General features: G+C 43.7%; 1 protein-coding gene across 2 annotated transcripts; it reads right to left on the bottom strand.

Annotated features, from left to right (window-relative positions):
* Positions 1-251: 251 nt before the first annotated feature.
* LOC115109355 (E3 ubiquitin-protein ligase Siah1-like) lies at positions 252-19935 on the bottom strand. 2 transcript variants are annotated; one of them, XM_029634163.2, is made up of 3 exons: positions 19725-19935; positions 8799-8855; positions 252-2256 (listed from the first exon to the last, which is right to left on the bottom strand). In XM_029634163.2, the coding sequence occupies exons 2-3, from the start codon at positions 8806-8808 to the stop codon at positions 1406-1408; spliced, it is 861 nt and encodes a 286-aa protein (XP_029490023.1). In that variant the 5' UTR covers positions 8809-8855; positions 19725-19935; the 3' UTR covers positions 252-1405. The 2 variants fall into 2 exon arrangements, with proteins under 2 accessions (XP_029490023.1, XP_029490022.1); XM_029634162.2 differs by lacking the exon at positions 19725-19935 and adding an exon at positions 11056-11235.
* Positions 19936-21802: the final 1867 nt, after the last annotated feature.

Genomic DNA, 21802 nt, shown 5'->3' with positions numbered 1-21802 from the left:
GCCCCAGCCTCCACGGGGCTGGATAGGACTGGGAAACACATGCACACACACAAATGTACCATAATCAACAATGCACCCCACAGCACACACTTTTGTGATCAGCAGTGCACTCATGAATGTCTATATGATTAAAGCCATCTGATGAGTATAAAGTGCTTAACTAGAATGATAATTCCGTGGTTGGAGTAAATCCCTGCCAATAAATAATGCTGTTATTGCCTATAGCAAATCACAGGGATGGAGAAATTGCACAAGGTATGAAAGAGAGATTTATTTAATGACAAAATAAAACAAAAGACAATTAAGAGATGGGGACCAGCAACAGTACTATGTATCCACAGAGATGTTTGGCATTGCTACGCCCACTCACAAACAGAATTTAGACAGACGGACAAACGACGAGCGAAAACTAACTTACAAAATAAAATACATTGAAGTTTTCGAAAGAACGACACAATTGATCTACAAACACTGAAAGATTAGCCACAAGGGTACAGCCTTTTTCATTCATTAAAAGTCATTACAAAAATGATAACAATCTCCATTTAATAATAACGATATTATAACTGTAGAAACTGTCCTCATTCCTGGGGTGTATTCATTACATCTTGCAACGGAAAAACATTTACCGTTTAAGAACCAAACAGAACGAAACTGAGGGACCTACCTGAATTTGTCCAATAGAAACTCTTGTTTTAGTTGTAAAACGCTTTACAACAGACAAAACGTTTTGCAACAGAATTGGAGTAACGAATACACCCCTGGTCAAATATTCAGTGGTTTAGGCTGAAACCGTTGGACTCCAGAGAGACCAAACTAGCTTTTCAGCCAATGTCCGAGCACACAGTACTAGGACCTTCTCATCCAAGGAGGGGAAAAAAGGACAACATAATTAAAAATCAAAAACATTAATAGTTCATTTCACTTCGACTCAACTGAAATGCAATATATAAAAAATAAAAACATTTGCCATTGTTTTTGATGCCCCACCCTCCCTCAAATTGAGTCCACCCACTCAGTCTCTCACTATCTGTAACACTTCTGCCAGCTTCCCTCTGCAAAGATGGACCACAAAACTGAGCCCCCACCTGTTGAAGTGTTCACTCCATAGGTGTGCTCTGGGTTGAAGGGCATTGGTGGATTATCCTCAGAAAAACTTACCTTTAATTATTGAATGAATATTGTATTGAAGCCTAAAATGTAATCCCAGGGATAGAGTTCCATTGTTTGCATCAAGCTCTTACCAATCTGTGAAAGTTCTAAACCACAATTTACAATGGCAACAGGTTCCTTGGGACAACACTTACACCCTGCTGCTCTCCAAACCCAGGTTTCCTGTAGTGTGGAGTGTGTATATGTGTGTCTGTATGCGTGTGTGTGTTAGTGGCTGTCCACCTGACAGTCCTCAGCACATGGATATGGTGACATTGATGCCCAGGTTCCCGTTCTCAGCGAACAGCTGCGCGATGGAGGTGTCAAACACCAGGCAGTCGCTGTTCATAATGGCCGTGGCAATGCCCTCGTGGATGGAACGGGGCGTGGCCTCCCAGGTGAGCCGTCGCCGGTGCCCGTTGAGCTCCAGGCGGTAGGCAAAGTTCTCTGCCTGCTTCCGCGTGCCGATTAGCTGCACAATGGCAAAGAACTGCTGGTGGCCGTCGTATTTCTCCTGCTTCTCCAGGACCAGCATGAAGTGGAAACCAAAGCAGGACTGCATCATAACCCAGTCCACTGCTCCAGGCAGGTTAATGTCTGTAGCCAGGAACACAATGTCCTCGCCCTGCAGCGTGGTGATGGATTTGTGCTGGTGCATGAGGTGGGGCATTACCGCGTCCAACGAGCCCTGCCACTTACAGGAGGCCCCTGGGCAAGGGCAGGAGTACGGCCGGAACTCACACAGCTCCTCGTGCTCCGCCTTGTCTGTGTGGGGCAGCGTTACCTCGCAGCCCGACGACGCATACTTGCAGGGGAACAGCACAGAGTTGGCGACCTTCTCCATGGCCAGGTTCCGGATAGAGCCCAGCGGGCCCCGACAGGTGGGGCAGCAGGTGAGCTTGGGACGGCAGTTGCTGCAGACCAGGTGGCCGCTCTGGCACTGCAGGATGGGGGGCAGCACATAGTCGAAGCAGACAGGGCACTCAAACAGGCTGGCCAGGTCGCTGTTAGAGGCTGTAGTGCCGGACAGGGTGGGGATGCGCTGGGAGGGGGCGCACTTGGAGGTTCCTGTTGGCAGCGCTGTGGCGGTCTGGCGACTCATTTCTGTCGAGAAACACAGGGGTTAGAGAGACACACTGGGCGAATAACTGAACTAGACATTTGGTGAGAACACTAAAATAGGTGATAGTAGTGGGGGAATGTGAAGACAAATGTCAAGCCTCTCATGGAGACTTACCAGGTCACGTAGGCAATATGGTATAAAAACAGAGAATGGCACATAAAGTACATAAGGCATATAGATCACATGGACTATATGATCAATGAATACCAGACTAACAAAGTCATGGAGATCACTGTAACGGAGAGGCAGACGGAGACATGCTCTAGATTTCATCTTCTCCACGCAGAGACCCCTTCCATGTAAATTAACATAGAGCTAGGCCTCAGGGCCTCTAAGGAGATATATTCACTGATAGTAATGTTCCTCTCCCAGCACAGCTGCAGTACAGTGGGCCTGGTTGGGGCCTCAGGGCAGGCAGCCCTCTACACTGATGAGTCTCTCCCTCCCTCCCTCTCTCTGGGGGTCAGCCTGGAGGCTCTGTGATACACCTATCTGTCCATTTGTTCTGATAAAGTCTGACCAGCGCAGGGCAAGCAGACAGCTTGGAGGAGCTATTATGGGTTTGGGAGAGCGACACAGATTTTAAAGGTAAAAAAATTAAGGTTCCAGGCGGCAAAGTGGACTGGGATGGCTGTGAGAGCAGAGCAGAGGGCTAGCTTGCTTCCTGTCAGCTGTTCCCATGGCAACAGGCTGTGGTTGAGGGCTTTGTGGATGGGACGGCCCACCGATGGGAACAGGAGGGCGGGAGGGATGGATTTTCCCTGGGCCGCCTGGCAGGAGCTGGGTGTGACCCACCCCTGGCCCTGCTGCTACTGCGGTTTCTTTATATAACCCAAAGCCGTAGCACATTGTACAGCTCAGAGACTGGGAGGCGGGCAGGAAGACAGCTATGATGGGGGCACTGTGGTCCAGCCAAAATGGAGGTAGTTCACTGAAACTGTAGGAAGCACAGAAAGGGAGAGTGGAGGAGAGGAAGAGAGGGGCAGACTGGGCAGCAGGGCTGTGCGTGTAGGTGTCATTGAGCCTGCCTGTAAACACATCTGCTCTGATAAAGCTCTACCTATTTATAGGTCTCCTATCGAGCAGCTCTGGACACACAAGCAACAACTGTGGACTAAATTAGCACAGAACAACAAGGCCAAGACTAGCAGACCTAAAAATAAATAACGAGCTTGACGTATAGGAGCTAAGAACACATCTTGTTCAGATGGCAGAGTTGCACTTGGTGGCTATAGTCTGGTCCTTGCTATCTGGGATTGCTATCTGCCCCATTAAGTTGATCTTTAAAATGGTTAAGGTAAGGGTTTGGGCAGGGCTCTACAGTTTCTCACCTATGTGCCTAAATATTTTTATTTAGGAGCACCAGTGCACCCCCAAAAAAAAGATAAATGATAATTGTTGCAATGATTACATCACTGTACCGCAGCTCCAGTGCCATGGAGAATACACTGAGGGCAGATTCAAGACAGTCATGCATGCACCATTACTACAAAGAAAACAGCTTGTTACATGAAATATTTTTCATTGTGCTCCTAAATTTTTCAACATGTGCTCCTTGTAAAAAATAAAAATAAATAAAAGGTCAGCATAAAGCCCTGGGTTAGAGTTAGGGTTAATAAAGGGAATACTGGACACAGAGACATACAAAAGGCCTCATTGCCAAAATCCTGAAGTATCCCTTTAAGGCTAGGGACGTCCCAAGGATCCCTGATAACTCTAACCCTGGGCGGTTAGTGTCTGTATGAGGTACAATATATATGCTGGCGTGAGTGAACCCCTTAGCAGGAAGTCTGCAGTGACAGCAACAGAGTGTTTGTGTGTGTGTTGCTTCTGCAGCCTGCATGTGGGCAGTGGTGTGCTCCAATGCAGCAGGGAGGGAGATGCAGACAGCTCTTTAGTTTTGTTTGTCAACTGGAGGCATTGGTACCAGCAACCTACTCTACACCCTCATCCCAGTCTGTCTGCCTGCTGCTTGGCCCTCCTGGGTCCCTGCTGGATGCAGGCAGCCATGGGACTGGTGCAATAATGAGCATAATCAACACTGCTCTGAGAGTATGCTCATTGGTGTGCCTGCAGTGAGGATCATAGAAGGAACAGGCGACATGAGTGTTTCTCCTACTGAAGAGAAGAAGATGTTTATGATTTTGAACCAGGGTGTACAGGCCAGAGTGAGGGAGCAGGTGAGCGGAGGTTACTGTAGAGATCAAATCAAAGCAGTTTCATCATAAATAGTGGAAATTAACCTCCCAATAAACACCCAAAACAGCCAGGTCTTGTGTCATAACAGTGCTTGACTTGAGCAGGAGTTCACCGGAGCCAAATACCAGCACCTCAAAATATTCTCCAAGCTCAAGCAGTAAAACATTTGCACGAAAGTATTGTGGAGCTCCTGTACCAAAATATTAAAACAGTACCAGAACATATTTCAGTCCATGTCAAGTACTGCATCACAATCATACAGTTAATAACACAATAGAAAAATCTATGTACAGTGTGAGCAAATGTAGAAAACTAGGGAGGTAAGGCAACAAATAGGCCATAGAGGCAAAATAATTACAATTTAGAATGGAGTGAGATGTGCAGATGATGTGCAAGTAGAGAAACTGGGGTGCAAAAGAGCAAGAGGATAAATAACAATATGGGGATGAGATAGTTGGGTGTGGTATTTACAGATTTACTGTACCTGTACACAGCCATCGGTAAGCAGCTCTGACAGCTGATGCTTAAATTTAGAGGGGGAGATATGAGTCTCCAGCAATTTTTGCAATTCATTCCAGTCATTGGCAGCGGAGAACTGGAAGGAAAGGCTGACAAAGTAAGTGTTGGCTTTGGGGATGACCAGTGAAATATACCTGCTGGAGCGCGTGCTATGGGTGGGTGTTGCTATAGTGACCAGTGAGCTGAGATAAGGCGGGGCTTTACCTAGCTGACTTGGAGCCAGTGGGTTTGGCAACGAATATGTAGTGAGGGCCAGCCAACGAGAGCATACAGGTCGCAGTGGTAGGTAGCATATGGGGCTTTGTTTACAAAATGGATGGCACTGTGATAGACTGCATCCAATTGCTGAGTAGAGTGTTGGAGGCCATTTTGTAAAATTACATCGCCGAAGTCAAGGATCGGTAGGATAGTCAGTTTTACAAAGGGTATGTACGTTTGGCAGCACGAGTGAAGGAGGCTTTGTTTTGCAAAATAGGAAGTTGTTTCTAGATTTAATTTGGATGCTTAATTTGAGTCTGGAAGGATGCCCTGAGGGTGTCTCAGGGGGAGCGGGAATTGCAAATAACACATTTTCATTTCCCACCCCACACCTGTACAGGTTATCCACTTGTACATACAGTGAAACATAATTATAATTAGGGGGTGCATATATAGTTTTCTTATGGTTAAGAGGGAAGAATTACTTTTACTGGAAAGAGGTGGTATTTAAACTCAGTGGAGTAGGCTACCTCAGGCTCTGGTAGGAATGGGTGAGCAGTTAGAACTGTATGTGTCGACTGTGGTCAGTGTCCTAGGATGGGCTGACTTGTGGTGCGGTACCGGTGGAAACTCGAGGCCATGTCTTCACACTGGAACACAGGCAGTTGTACAGAATCACTTCAAGAGATCTAGTGCTTCCCCCTAGGATTTTTCTAAAGCACCAGTGACAAAGTCAGCCTGGTAGTGGTCTTGTGGCACGGTTTTAGAGGAGCAGAGCCAATTTTGCTGTTTTAAATCTAATTTCCTGAAATTCGACACATTTTGCCATGGCTTGTGCAGTGTTCTTATGCCACCCGAAAGACTCAAACATAAGCAATTAGTGGCTTTATTGTCATGAGAAACGTGTTTACATTAGAGGTCGGCATTGCCGATTAATTAGGGCCGATTACGAGACTGCGCGGCAGGCTGACCACCTGTTACGCGGGGCGCAGCAAGGAGCCAAGGTAAGTTGCTAGCTAGCATTAAACTTATCTTATAAAAACAATCTTCACATAATCACTAGTTAACTACACAGGGTTGATGATATTACTAGTTTAAATAGCCTGTCCTGCGTTGCAAATAATCAATGCGGTGCCTGTTAATTTATCATCGAATCACAGCCTACGTCGCCAAACGGGTGATGATTTAACAAGCGCATTTGCGGGAAAAAAAGCGCTGTCGTTGCACCAATGTACCTACCATAAACATCGGCTTTCTTAAAATCAATACACAAGTATATATTTTTAAACCTGCATATTTAGTTCAAATAAATTAATGTTAGCAGGCAACATTAACTAGGGAAATTGTGTCACTTCTCTTGCGTTCTGTGTAAGCAGTCAGGGTATATGCAGCAGTTTGGGCCGCCTGGCCCATTGCAAACTGTGTGAAGACCATTTCTTCCTAACAAAGACCATAATTCATTTTCCAGAATTTTACATAATTATGACATAACATTGAAGGTTGCGCAATGTAACAGCAATATTTAGACTTATGGATGCCACCCGGAACGGTTCCATATTTCACTGAAAGAATAAAAGTTTTGTTTTCAAAATTATAGTTTCCGGATTTGACCATATTAATGACCTAAGGCTCGTATTTCTGTGTGTTTATTATAATTAAGTCTATGATTTGATATTTGATAGAGCAGTCTGAGCAGTGGTAGGCAGCAGCAGGCTAGTAAGCATTCATTCAAACGGCACTTTCCTGCATTTACCAGCAGCTCTTCACAATGCTTGAAGCACAGCGCTGTTTATGACTTCAAGGCTATCAACTTTCGAGATTAGGCTGGCAATCCTATAGTGCCTATAAGAACATCCAATAGTCAAAGATATATGAGATACAAATGGTAGAGAGAGAAATAGTCCTATAATATCTACCACTTAAAGCTAACTTTAAGTTCCTCGCTCGGAACATGAGAACATATGAAAGCTGGTGGTTCCTTTTAATATGAGTCTTCAATATTCCCAGTTAAGAAGTTTTAGGTTGTAGTTATTATAGGACTCTCGCTCTCTATACCATTTGTATTTCATATACCTTTGACTATTGGATGTTCTTATAGGCACTTTAGTATTGCCAGTGTAACAGTATAGCTTCCGTCCCTCTCCTCGCCCCTACCTGGGCTCAAACCAGGAACACATCGACAACAGCCACCCTCGAAGCAGCGTTACCTATGAAGGGCAAGGGGAATAACTACTCCAAACGCTATTAGCCTGCACCCCGCTAACTAGCTAGCCATATCACATCGGTTACACCAGCCTAATCTCGGGAGTTGATGGGCTTGAAGTCAAACAGCGCAATACTTGAAGCACAGCAAAGAGCTGCTGGCAAAACGCACAAAAGTGCTGTTTGAATGAATGCTTGCGAGCCTGCTGGTGCCTACCATCGCTCAGTCAGACTGCTCAATCAAATCATAGACTTAATAATAACATAATAACACGAGCCTTAGGTCATTAATGTGGTCGAATCCGGAAACGTTCATCTCGAAAACAAGATGTTTATTCTTCCAGTGAAATACGGAACCGTTCCGTATTTAATCTAACGGGTGGCATCCATAAGTCTAAATATTCCTGTTACATTGCACAACCTTCAATATTATGTCATAATTACGTAAAATTCTGGCAAATTAGGCGGCCCAAACTGTTGCATACACCCTGACTCTGCGTACAATGAACGCAAGAGAAGTGACAATTTCACCTGATTAATATTGCCTGCTAACCTGGATTTATATTAGCTAAATATGCAGGTTTAAAAATATATACTTCTGTGTATTGATTTTAAGAAAGGCATTGATGTTTATGGGTAGGTAACCCTTGGAGTCCGTTTTCGCGAATATGCACCGCATCGATTATATGTAATGCAGGACACGCTAGATAAACTAGTAATATCAACCATGTGTAGTTAATTAGTGATTATGATTCATTGATTGTTTTTTTATAAGATAAGTTTAATGCTAGCTAGCAACTTACCTTGGCTTACTGCATTCGCGTTAATAGGCAGGCTCCTCGTGGAGTGCAATGAGAGGCAGGTGGTTAGAGCGTTGGACTAGTTAACTGTAAGGTTGCAAGATTGAATCCCCGAGCTGACAAGGTAAAAATCTGCCGTTTTGCCCCTGAACAAGGCAGTTAACCCACCATTCCTAGGCCGTCATTGAAAATAAGAATGTGATTGTAACTGACTTGCCTGGTTAAATAAAGGTGTAAAAAAAGAAGAAGATATCGGCCAAACCGATTTCCGATTGTTATGAAAACTTGAAATCGGCCCCAATTAAATCGGCCATTATCGGCGAGAAGGAGTAGCTCAAAATGTCCCTCCACATGGAGAGGAGTTGATTACTAAACCAGCTCAAGGTGGTAGCTCACTGGGCCTTCATTAGATGACCTGTACATTGTGGACCCCAGGAAGAGTAGCTGCTGCTTCGCAACACCTAATGGGGATCCCAATAAAATACCAATCCCCCAAACACCTGTTTTACCAACCAAATCACTTTCCCTGCGTTAACCAAAAAACACAGCTCTCTCATACAGATCTCACTCACACGGACACACACGAGAAAGAAAATGTTGCTTGCCTTCGTCCATAAGATTCCCAAATAAGGCTTTCTTCTTCTCTTGAAATGTGGGGACCTCTGAAAGGGGAGAGAGAAAAGAGGTTAACTAGGAGTAAAAACAAGACAAGAAAGAGAGTCAAATGGAGCTGAGGTCTCCATAGAAACACACCAATCAGCATCACCGAAGTCTCAGTTCTGTGAAGGCCCATAAGCCCACCTCTGCTGGGCAACCACTCAGGGCTGGTCATGGTCAACAGTTCTAGCTATAGTATACACCGAAGGTGGACATGTGTTGGGGACTGGGACCTGCTCAAACTTCAGCCAATACAAATGCAGTGTTAACCAGTGAGCCGAGGAAAGAAAACATGGCTACGGCAGTTCTCTCTGAGACAAGTGCTAATACTGAGCTCTCTTGGCCAATCAAAGATTTCGCTGAAAAGCTTCCATCATGCAATGGGTTAACAACACTAATGCAAAGTATATTACATGAAGCATCGATTTCCCCCTTCAGTCTTTCCCTTAGAACTACCTTTAAATATTTAAGAATGTTCCAGCGAAGATTCAGAGGCACTTACGTTTTTACACTGTCCACTAGCATTTAGGCCTGCTATCACATTACAACAACTTGGGCTAGACCTTGCTAAATATCCTCGCTACCTGACACGAACATAGAAATTACTTTACAAAATCAGTCAACTGATTGACAAGGATGCAAACTGGTAAGTGCCCACAAAGTGACAAACCAAATGTACATGGAAACACGTGAAAAACCAGTGTAAAGCGCAATTTAAAAAAATATTTTCTGGAGAACAACAAGTACACAATACACATTTGATTAAAATCGCAATACTCCTAATTTTCTAAACCACAATAACGAGAGAAAAGTGTCCTAGTAGGCCACAACCATGCTTAAACCACACAGGGCATAGTTGCCCTTTAAAATCAATTGCACACCAGCAAGATACCATTGTATTAAGATAAAGGTGTTTGTGGCAGTTCTTGTAACAGTGTTTCATGTGATTGGAGAGTTTGCAAATCAAATGCTCAACCGATTGATACAAATCATGATAAAGCTGACATGCTACTTTGCAGTAAACATTTAATTGGAAAAGCCTTTAGAAATGACTGTTTAGGCATGGTAACTGGCTACACAACAACAGATAGGCGGACAGAAATCAGGAGGTACTTCAGAAAGATTCAGGAAATACATTCTATTCATGAATTGAGCAACGAGTGCAATAACTACTTTTCTAATAAGTTAAAGTTAAAATTAAATGTGCTCAGTCCAGAGCCTCAGCCACTGATTGATATGAGACACCCCCCCATTCACATGGATGCCGGAAAGTGACAAGTTCGCATCCCTGGATCGAGGTCCTGATTGTAGTCTTCTGTAGCTCAGTTGGCAGACTTGGTAGAGAATGGTGCTTGCAACGGCAGGACAGTAGGTTCGATTCCCATGTGTCAAATGTTTGCACGCATGACTGTAATCCGCTTTGGGTAAAAGAGTCTGTCAAATGGCATATATTATTATTGACCCAAATCTCTGCACCGAACTCATGTCAGATTTGTAGTTTTAACATCTGGCTACCCCGGTCTAACCCATTTGTTGAATCATGTTTTTGTGTAAAACCATGAATTCTCATCACTAGCCCGTTAAAATATGACTTATTGAAGATGACAGCCGGTAAGGAGCACCAGAAACTAGCAGATGCAGGCTAAACCCAAAACAAAACACTATCATGTGCATCAGCAGCCTCCTCCATGTAGGCATCTGGCTTTGAGTTAGTGTGGACTAGAAGAGTCGGGCGAGTCTCCTCCTGCCCTGCCTCCTTACTGTAAACTCCTGCTGCTGTTTACTACCAAACACACACTGTCTGCCTGTGCTCTCCACACACACAACCACTTTAAAGCAGTCCAATAAAGTGACGTAACAGCCTACATCTGAACACAGAGGGAGACAGAATGAGAGTTGTCAACCATGAGTGTTGAAAAAACAAAACCATTTCTTCTCAACACAAACATGCCATTATTTGTTGTCCACTCATGTCGTCTCTCTCACGATCCTGCACACACAATCAATTAGAATCTGCAGTACTTTGCAGAAAACAAAGCCAAATGTCGGGACAGAAGTGAACACCTGTAGGTATTTATGACGCCACAGTTGCACCCCAGGTATAGGAGGAGCATGGGAAAGGGCAAACATTCCATTCCAACAGACATTTTTCCCACTGAAAAGTGGGGGATTTATGAGCCACAGAGTGCAAATAGGACTTCTTACCTTTGGGGTTGTTGGATGTTCTAGTGGCTATGCATGTGAAGAGCTTGAGCACCCCCTTCCATGAGTTCACAGGCTGCACATTAGCTCTGCCCGACATAGGGAGAGAGTGAGGGAACTCTTCATTGCGGTTTTTCCATAGAAACAAAACAGCCCATAACAGAGGGCCGCTCCTTTCCGGTCCCCCCCCCCCCCCCCCCTCCCTCCTTTGGGTCTCTGCCTAAACCCCCATCTGAAAACACAGATGTACTACTTCTATCAGAGCCTGAGAGTCCATGGACAGACACCTTGGAGGGATGGAAGCCTCATACAGAGCCAAAGAGAGAACACCACTTCTTTCACCACCACAGCAGAGAGAGCAGGAGGCTAGAATCCAAAAATCCTCTTTAAAGTGCAGCCCAGGAAAAGGCCAAGAAAGGGTGGAGGACCGAGGGTGGGGGCGAACAGAGACCCAAAAACACGTTGCTGTAATTCAGGAATGTTACACAAGTATATCCAGCTCCCAGAGCCTAGCAGGCAGCTTGGGCAGCAGTCAGCTTTGGCAGCAGGCAGGCAGCCCAACCAGGGAGAGAGGGAAAGAAAGGGAGAACATTGAAGAGGAAGCTAAGGAAACACTGGCAGTGTTTTTCTCCTTCTGAAAGCGTAGTTGAGCCCTGGTGTAAGTACCCTCCCTGCATCCTCTGGTTGATCCAGATCCAGTCAAGACGGCAGCTGCTCCAGGCAGAGATAGGGAACTCCCAGGCAGGCAGCTGGGTGAAAGAGATCGACAGCCCTGGCTGAGCACCACAGAGCAGTCCCTCTTGAGGGATCTACACAGTCTATGCAACGGATCCGACAGAGGGTCGCTGCTGCTCCCTGTAGGCTAAGGAGACCAACAGACTGGAGAGAGTATGCTCACATTCTCCCTCACTCACTCTCCTGAGGTGTGGGGCCCCTTCTCCTGGGCTCAGCCCTTCTCAGATTACAGTCTGCCTGCTCTGGCAGCTCCACCTCCAGCATGGCTGACACCTTCCTTCCTGCCTCTCTGCTCCCTTCCTTCCTCTGACCACGTGGACTAGACAAAAGAGACTGGAGAGGGTAAGAGTCTGAAAACACAACTACTGTTAAATACACTCTGACCTCCAACCCCATAGCAGCTTCACAGTGGAGTGAACACCCCAAAACACAAAAAAGTCAGACTATACATGAAATGCAAAGCACGTTCAGAGTGGATACCAAAAAATACTCCATACATACCCCTCTTAACAGACACCCCACCATAACTTACACTTCCACTACTTGTGTACTCTAAATGGTAACTGCTGTATCCAATCAAATCCAAAATAGTCTTCCCATGAGGCATGGCCTATCTGTGAGAGCAAAGTGAAAGTAAATCCTCAAATAAAAATAAAATAATAGTCAGCACCATGGCCAAAGTTTTAGCAGCCCACAAAGTCCAGGTAAAAAACAAATATCACCAGTCACCATTTGAAAGGCTTATGGCTGTATTTGTTTATTATCAGGCCTTTTGTCTCAATATTTCAGACCATCCAACTTATACCATGTCACAAAATATTTTTCAGCAACAGATATGATGGCATGACCTTACAGAATGCTAGAACAGCAACAATCTATTCTATACAGACCTCATTACCAACCTAACGATACTAATAAACTGACAATAGACTAGACAGAAGATCCATTCACTGCCCTTTCCTCTCCTCCCTGATTAACATTTGAAGGCTATTACACAGAGAGGTATTCCTACTAAAAGCAGCTGGATATTCTTTGACATCCTGCAACAGACTGGTGAACAAAAGGTTAATCAGGCAGGCACCAGACAGAGCATATACACAGTAGCAGCAGCATGCAAAAGTGTAGCTCTTAAAGTATAATGTCTTAAAGCCACAGCTACAGTAATTTGGATATAGCCTACATCTTGATTTGGTAAGAACATGACTAAAAAAACCTTTGTCAAGCGTATTGTTAGAGGAGGCCAGGGGGACTGAATTCCCATGAATGACAAGTGTCAACATTTACATCAAATCTAGAGACACCTGCAAAGGGACAGAATGCATAGAACTCAACCAGCAGGATGCAAAACAGGTTCCCCGGGGGAAATGTACCATCGGTCTACCACAAAGAACACAACTCTGCAACAATAAAGACGGACAGACGTAACACTTTGGCTGATAAAGGAATAGGAGTAAAGTCTGATCAGAAGACAGAGGGGCCTACTTTCACTCTTAAATTAATCCACGGAAACACCTTCCATGAAGGATAAACAGTTGCAGTGACAACCCATTCCTCCACCTCATAAAACAAGCACATGCAATCATCCTACCTTCCCAAAGAAAGACCAACTCTCCTCAAAATGGAAATAAAACAAATTAAACGGGTATACTACAAAGCAGGATCAATGAGTTAGCCTGCTAACTTTGACAAACCAACCATAATGAAAGAAAATAAATGTTAGTTAAGTTAAACGTAGATGTATTTTTGGTTTTTGAGTCAATTGGATCATGCCCATTTCAAGAATACCTCAATCAAATGCCGACCATATTATCTCCCAAGAGAATTCTCTTTGGTTATCTTCTTATGGCTGGGGGGGGGGGGGGGGGAGTATTGAGTAGCTTGGATGAATAAGTTGCCCAAAGTAAACGGCCTGCTCCTCAGTCACTAATATATGCATATAATTATTATTAGTATTAGATAGAAAGTACTCAAAAGTTTCTAAAACTGTTTGAATGATGTCTGTGAGTATAACATAACTCATATGGTAGGCAAAATCCTGAGGAGAAATCAAAACAGGAAGTGAGAAATCTGAGCTTTGTATATATTCACCAGAGTCCCCGATGAAATCCCCTTGATATATTCATGATGTTGCACTGCCTAGGGGATCCACTGGATGTCAACCATCAATAGAAATTTGAATGAAACTTCTACGGTGTTGTGGGAGTGAATGAGAGCAGAATGTATCAGGTGTCTGGCAGTCAGCCATTTTCTGATCACGTGCATTCCATTGCTCTTGAAGACACGAAGGAATACTCCGGTTGGAACTTTATTGAAGCTATACGTTAAAAACATCCTAATGATTGATTCTGTACTTAGTTTGAAATGTTTATTCCATCTGTATATAACTGTAATATACGTTTTTGTCCGATATAATGCTGACCAGAATGAGCGTTTGGATATGTATACCAAACACGCTAACAAAAGAAGGTATTTGGACATAAATAACACATCATTGAACAAAACAAACATTTTTTGTGGACCTGGGATTCCTTTCTGATGTAGATCATCAATGGTAAGGGAATATTTATCATGTCATTTCTTGTTTATGTTGACGCCATCGTTGCGGCTATTGTGACTTTTACTTTGAGCGCCGTCTCAGATTATTGCATGGGTTTCTTTTTCAGTAAAGTTTTTTGAAATCTGACACAGCGGTTGCATTAAGGAGAGGTATATCTGTAATTCCATGTGTATAACTTGTATTATCATCTACATTTATGATGAGTATTTCTGTTGAATGATGTGGCTATGCAAAAATCACTGGATGTTTTTGGAACTAGTGAATGTAACGCGCCAATGTAAACTTTATCAAACAAAACATACATGTATTGTGTAACATGAAGTCCTATGAGTGTCATCTGATGAAGATGATCAAAGGTTAGTGATTCATTTTCTCTCTATTTGTGTTTTTTGTGACTAGCTGGAAAACCTTTTGCTGAAAAAATGGCTGTGTTTTCTATGGCTATGTGGTGACCTAACATAATCATGTGGTGATTTTGCTGTAAAGCATATTTGAAATCGGACACTGTGGTGGGATAAACAACAAGATTAGCTTTAAAATGGTATAAAATACATGTATGTTTGAGGAATTTTAATTATGAGATTTTTGATGTTTTGAAATAGGCGTTCACTGGCTGTTGTCATATCGCTCCCGTTAACAGGATTGCAGCCATAAGATAACATCACAGCCGTGTATATCCCCCCTCAAGCCGATACCACGACTGCCCTCAAGGAACTTCACTGGACAATGCAAACTGGAAACCATATATCCTGAGGCTGTATTTATTGTAGCTGGTGGTTTTTAACAAAGCAAATTTGAGAAAAAGACTACCTGAATTCTACCAGCATATTGACTGTAAGCACTCGTGCTGGAAAAACAGCCATTGTTATTCCAACTTCTGGGATACATACAAGGCCCTCCCCTGCCCTCCTTTCAGCAAATCTGATCACGACTCCATTTTGCTCCTCCCTTCCTATAGGCAGAAACTCAAAACAGGAAGTACCCGTGCTAAGGATTATTCAAATCTGGTCTGACCAATCGGAATCAACGCCTCAAGATTGATCACGCGGACTGGGATATGTTCCGGGTAGCTTCAGAGAATAATATTGATGTATATACACACACACTGACACGGTTACGGAGTTTATCAAGAAGTGTATAGGAGGAGATGTTGTACCCACTGTGACTATTAAAACCTAGCCTACCAGAAACCTTGGATAGATGGCAGCATTCGCACAAAACTGAAAGCACGAACCACCACATTTAACCAAGGCAGGGTGAGTGGGAATATGGCAGAATACAAACAGTAGTCATTCCCTCCGCAAGGCAATCAAACAGGCAAAACGTCAGTATAGAAACAAAGTGGAGTCGCAATTCAACGGCTCAGACAAGACATTTGTGGCAGGGTCTACAGACAATCACGGACTACAAAAGGCCACGTCGTGGACACAGACGTCTTGCTTTCGGACAAGCTAAACACCTTCTTTGCCCGCTTTGAGGATAACATAGTGCCACCACGCGGGCAGATACCAAGGACTGTGGGTTCTCCTTCTCTGTGGCTGACTTGTGTAAGACATTTAAAAGTGTTAACCCTCGCAAGGCTGCCAGCCCAGATGGCATCCCTAGCTGCGTCCTGAGAGCATGCGCAGACCAGCTGGCGTGTTTACAGACATGTTCAATCTCTCCCTATCCCAGTCTGCTGTCCCCACATGAATGCAAAGGTAATGGAAACTAAATGACTATCACCCCATAGCACTCACTTCTGTCATCATGAAGTGCTTTGAGAGACTAGTCAAGAATCATATCACCTCCACCTTACCTACCACCCTAGACCCACTTCAATTTGCTTACCGCCCCAATAGGTCCACAGACGATGCAATCACCGCCCTATCCCATCTGGACAAGAGGCATACCTATGTAAGAATGCTGTTCATTGACTATAGCTCAGCATTCAACACCATAGTACCCTCCAAGCTCATCATCAAGGTCAAGGCCCTGGGTCTGAACCCAGCCCTGTGTAATTGGGTTCTGGACTTCCTGGCGGGCCGCCCCCAGGTGGTGACGGTAGGTAACAACACCTCCATTTTACTGATCCGCAACACTGTGGCCCCACAAGGACGAGTGCTCAGACCCCTCCTGTACTCCCTGTTCACCCATGACTGCGTGGCCATGCATGCCTCCAATTCAATCATTGAGGTTTGCAGACGACACAACAGTAGTAGGCTCGATTACCAACAATGACGAGACAGCCTAGTGAGGGCTCTGGGAGTGTGGTGCCAGGAAAATAACTTCTCACTCAACGTCAATAAAACAAAGGAGATGATCGTGGACTTCAGGAAACAGCAGAGGGAGTATCCCCCTATCCACATCAACAGGAAAAGGTGGAAAGCTTCAAGTTCCTTGGCGTACATATCACTGACAAACTGAAATGGTCCACCCGCACAGACAGTGTTGGGAAGACAGCTCAGGAGGTTGAAGAAATTTGTCTTGTCACCTAAAACCCTCAACGTTTTACAGATGCACAATTGAGAGCATCCTGTTGGGCTGCATCACCGCCTGGTACGGCAACTGCACCACCCACAACCGCAGGGCTCTCCAAAGGGTGGTGCGGTCTGCCAAACGCATCCCCGGGGGAAAACTACCGGCCCTCCAGGACACCTACAGCACCCGAAGGCCAAAAAGATCATTCACCCCACTATCATCTAGCAGGCGAGGTCAGTACAGGTGCATCAAAGCTGGAACTGAGAGACTGAAAAACAGCTTGTATCTCAAGGCCAACAGACCGTTAAACAGCCATCACTAGCACAGAGCGGCTGCTGCCTACATAGACTTAAAATCATTGGCCACTTCAATAAATGGAACACTAGTCACTTTTAATAGTGTTTCCATGTCTTGCATTACTCATCTCATATGCATGTACTGTAATCTATACTATTCTACTGTATCTTAGCCTATGCCGCTCTGACATTGCTCGTCCATATATTTATATATTCTTAATTCCCTTCCTTAGATTTATGTGCATTAGGTATTTGTGAAATTGTTAGATATTACTTGTTAGATATTGCTACACTGTCGGAACTAGAAGTACAAGCATTTAGCTACATCTGCAATAACATATGCTAAACACGTATGTGACCAATAAAATGTGGCCAAACAGTTTCAGGATGGAGAAATTCACAACAGATAGCGTAGCCCTTGCCTAGCTCTCACATTTCAACTGCAAAAAAAAGCATGCTTTGTGACACACCTTTCACAAAAATATAACAGTAGTTTTACTATATATACACACACACACAAATTTACTTATAGTGAGTTTACTTCCATAAACAGACGATTTAGTCACTTAACATCCTGGTAGACAAGAGCAGCCTGGGCAGAGCATCCAAATCGGCCTGAACAGAACAGCATTATCAGCAGTAGCTGATGTTTTGCCATGGAGAAGGTATGTTGAGGGTTAGAATCTGAAGGCAGAAACACCCATCTACATCCGTGCTCCTCTGCAAAACACACACACGCCTAGTATCATGTTCAATCTATGCTGCAGGAGAGAGGGATACTGATTAAGATGGAGAGAACTGAAGAGGCAGAGAGAGCTAGTCAAGTGACTAGTCATGTTTTGTAAAGGATAAGAATGACCTCACTGCCTGAGTGTCACCAAACTGGAATTACTGCAGCTAGAGACACAGGGCTGTCACTATGTGGGGTTTATCATGTTTGATTCACTATGCATGTGCTGTTGCCAGCAAGTCAGGCAGTGACAAAGGACAGACTACTACATTTATGAACCAGGCAGTCAGCAATTACATTTGATTAAAACCCAGACCAGCCCTAACACACCAATATTGGAAGTCGGATTAATTGTTTCTGTGCAACCCCACCAACAGAGCTCTGAAATGGTAGTCCTAAAAATAAGGTTATGCTTAGGCAAAGTAAATCACAAACATAAAAGACCATGGTTCTCTGTTGTAGCTGTTAATGGACCCGAGATGGATGCTGTGCACAGGTACGTCCAGTCATGGTGAATCAGTAAAACAACTTGGAGAATTGTGCTAACTAATCACAACATAGATACAAGAGCTAGCAGCTCAATTTTCAAATAGCTCATTAGGGAGACCATTTTCCTTGCAAGTAAGTTGACATGTATAACTCGATAAAGTAGCCTGTTACATTCTTCATTTTAGATTAAAAGCAGCAGCCATTTAAGGCGCAAACCTGCAAATTGCATTGTTTTGCGAGTGATGGCTACTAAACTAAGCTTTCCAGCAAGACGTAGGAGCGTTACAGAAAGTATTTAAGCAGCTGCTGTTGCACCTCGTTTGTGATATCTTGAGTCTTAATTTGATTATTTTGACATACATTTCAATTGTAAGATGTTCTCCAATCTCAGGTATTAGACTGGGCAAATATTTTTGAAGAAAATAGCTCTATATGAAATCATGCAGAATATAGCCTAAGTATAACTGCATTAAATAATGTTGGAACTACAAAACATTGTCTTACTACTATGAGTTGAAGACTTGTCAACTGAGAAACATGGGATAAGGAATATAACATTTACAGAAATTATACTACCCCTGCCACATCTGATTGCCACTAGCTCCGCTTGTCTACAATCCGACTGGAACGCGCCCATTCATGTTAGAGTTTCTGACAATACCATCGCCAACAGACATTTAAAAACAGTCCATTAGCAAACACGTGGAAGGTTGCAAGGTATATTCAACTAACTAGCTATGGAGGCCCAGATTCTGTAAGCAAAATGATGGGACGATGTCATCCCCATTGCAAACGCTAGTTAGCGTACAACGTAAACAAATCAATAAAGCATATTTTAATCGTTATAGTAACTAGCAGAAAAATAGATAGCAATACCTCAATTCTCACTTGCTGCGTAGATTACCTTAAGGTTAGCTGACAAATTCGACAAATGGCATGAGTAGACAGACAATTTTGGTAGGGCATGGTCATGATGGGAGTCAGCTAACGTTAGTTGTTTAATAACGTTAGTGGCTCGAGCGCGGCCTATGTATGTAGCCAAAGCTTGTTTTTTTATTATTATGTTTTTGCCAAGGCTAGGTAGTAGTCAGCTAACTAACAATAGCTAACTAGCTAGCTAACGTTAGGTCGGAGAGTTAGTTACTGTAGCGATGTACAAGGCCTACTCTGTGGTGAAATAAATAATCACATAACCAGCCACATACAGTGGCTATCTACACAATAATGTTAGCTAGTTTACCAGCTATATTATCCGGCCAACGACGTCGAGTAATTTAGCTAACCAAGTTAGCTGAACTTGCTAGCTAAATTATTCTAACTACTTCAGCCTAGCAGTGGCGTTAGCAGCGGTGTTGTTTTTCGACTACAACCCGGTAAAACATCCGCACTCATTTGCACCCCTTACCTTGGTGTAAATATCCTTTTAATATTGTAGATAGCTAGCCACCGCGACGTAATCCACAAGGGATCCCGCTCCAATTGTACCGTCCTTCGCTCGTTAGCTATAGTGTTTTCCACATTCGGCTGTCCTCGAGAGACGAGACGCCTGTAGTCCTAGTACTCACCGGTCTCGGGCCCGCGCACAGTTGTTGAAATAGTTTCTTACGAGAGCGGCGCACAAGGGCATGAATGCGCTACTGGTTGAATGCGCCAATAGTTGAACAAGGCGTCATGACAAAATCTCTACAGTATCCTAACAGTAGCAGCTAATATAGTATTCTGCTCTATTGGTGGGCTTAATCTACCACACTCTGCATTCACTTGGGCTACTAAACCACGTATTATTCTGTAATGGAAACACAGTAATTAAAAATGAAAAGTAGAAATAAAATAAAAAATGGCAGTAGGCCTATGATGCATGTGTAGGTCCATGTGATACACTGTGATTAACGCAATTAAGCTTTTCTTTACCATTTCCTAAAATGTATGTTATTTTTCTTGCTGTCTACTTAAAGGTTTGTGAATAATTCATAATCAAGGGACCTGTACAGTATTAATGAAACAGTGATACCTACCTTTACCTGCCATGTGCTCCTGCTTGGATACTCTTACAAAGGATTTGTACAGGCTTAAGTGATTCTCCATTACCCGTTACATGATAGGTACTGTTTGGCGTAGCCCAAAAAATGTACTAATTAAGGAATGTAGACGAGCCGAACGTTACTCTTTAAGGTCCAAGGATCTTACAGTGCATTCAGAGAGTATTGATACACCTTGACTTATTCCAGATTTTGTTATGTTACAGCCTGAATTCATAATAGATTAAATATATATTTTCATCAACCATCTACACACAATACCCTTAATCACATTTTTTTGTGTAGTCAGAAGTTTACATACTGTAACGACCCTGGGTTTACAAGCGCGGAACTCGACCCCGCCGCACGAGCAAAGACATCGGACCTTGGGCTAGAAGGTCGAAGGTTCGAGACCTGCTCCCTGCCTGTTTCATGACATTGGTGTCAGAAGTGATCAGACCTCGCATCCACGACAGTGCGTGCTTGGCCGGTGAGCGCGTTCCAGTAAGAGTCGCAAGCTAGCGCGAGACGCGCTTTTTGAAAGGAGGGAGTAGTGCAACGACCCTGGGTTTATAAGCAAGGAAATCGGCGCTGTGGCATGAGCATGCTTTTGCGGCACAGTCGATAGCGCTCCGGACCTCGGGCTCGAAGGTCGAGGGTTCGAGACCTGCTCCCTGCTGTCTCATTACAATACACTTAGGTTGGAGTCATTAAAACGCGTTTTTCAACCACTCACCAAATTTCTTGTTAACAAACTATAGTTGTGGCAAGTTGGTTAGGGCTCGAAGGTCCGAGACCTGCTCCCTGCTGTCTCATTACAATACACTTAGGTTGGAGTCATTAAAACTCGTTTTTCAACCACTCACCAAATTTCTTGTTAACAAACTATACTTTGTGCATGACACAAGTCATTTTTCCAACAATTGTTTACAGACAGATTATTTCACTTATAATTCACTGTATCACAATTCCAGTGGGTCAGAAGTTTACATACACTAAATTGACTGTGCGTTTAAACAGCTTGTAAAATTCCAGAAAATGATGTCATGGCTTAAGAAGCTTCTGATCGACTAATTGACATCATTTGAGTCAATTAGCGGTGTACTTGTGGATGTATTTTAAGGCCTACCTTCAAACTCAGTGCCTCTTTGCTTGACATCATGGGAAAATCAAAATAAATCAGCCAAGACCTGAGAAAAAAAATTGTAGACCTCCACAAGTCTGGTTCATCCTTGGAAGCAATTTCCAAATGTCTGAAGATACCACGGTCATCTGTACAAACAATAGTACGCTAGTATAAACACCATGGAACCACGCAGTCGTCATACCGCTCAGGTGTTCTGTCTCAGAGATGAACGTACTTTGGTGCGGAAAGTTCAAATCAACCTTGTGAAGATGCTGGAGGAAACAGGTATAAAAGTATCTATATCCACAGTAAAATGAGTCCTATATCGACATAACCTGA

Source organism: Oncorhynchus nerka, linkage group LG25, assembly GCF_034236695.1.
Source record: "Oncorhynchus nerka isolate Pitt River linkage group LG25, Oner_Uvic_2.0, whole genome shotgun sequence".
Classification (NCBI taxonomy): Eukaryota; Metazoa; Chordata; class Actinopteri; order Salmoniformes; family Salmonidae; genus Oncorhynchus; species Oncorhynchus nerka.
The sequence above is the reverse complement of the archived record's forward strand: the minus strand, read 5'-3'. Positions and strand labels throughout refer to the sequence as shown.

Coding starts and splice junctions, on each gene's coding strand:
- LOC115109355 (XM_029634162.2), bottom strand. CDS start 11,152: ATGTCGGGCAGAGCTAATGTGCAGCCTGTGAACTCATGGAAGGGGGTG. Junction 8,856..11,055: donor AACATCCAACAACCCCAAAG/GTAAGAAGTCCT, acceptor CTCCCCTTTCAG/AGGTCCCCACATTTCAAGAG. Junction 2,257..8,798: donor TGGGAATCTTATGGACGAAG/GCAAGCAACATT, acceptor GTTTCTCGACAG/AAATGAGTCGCCAGACCGCC.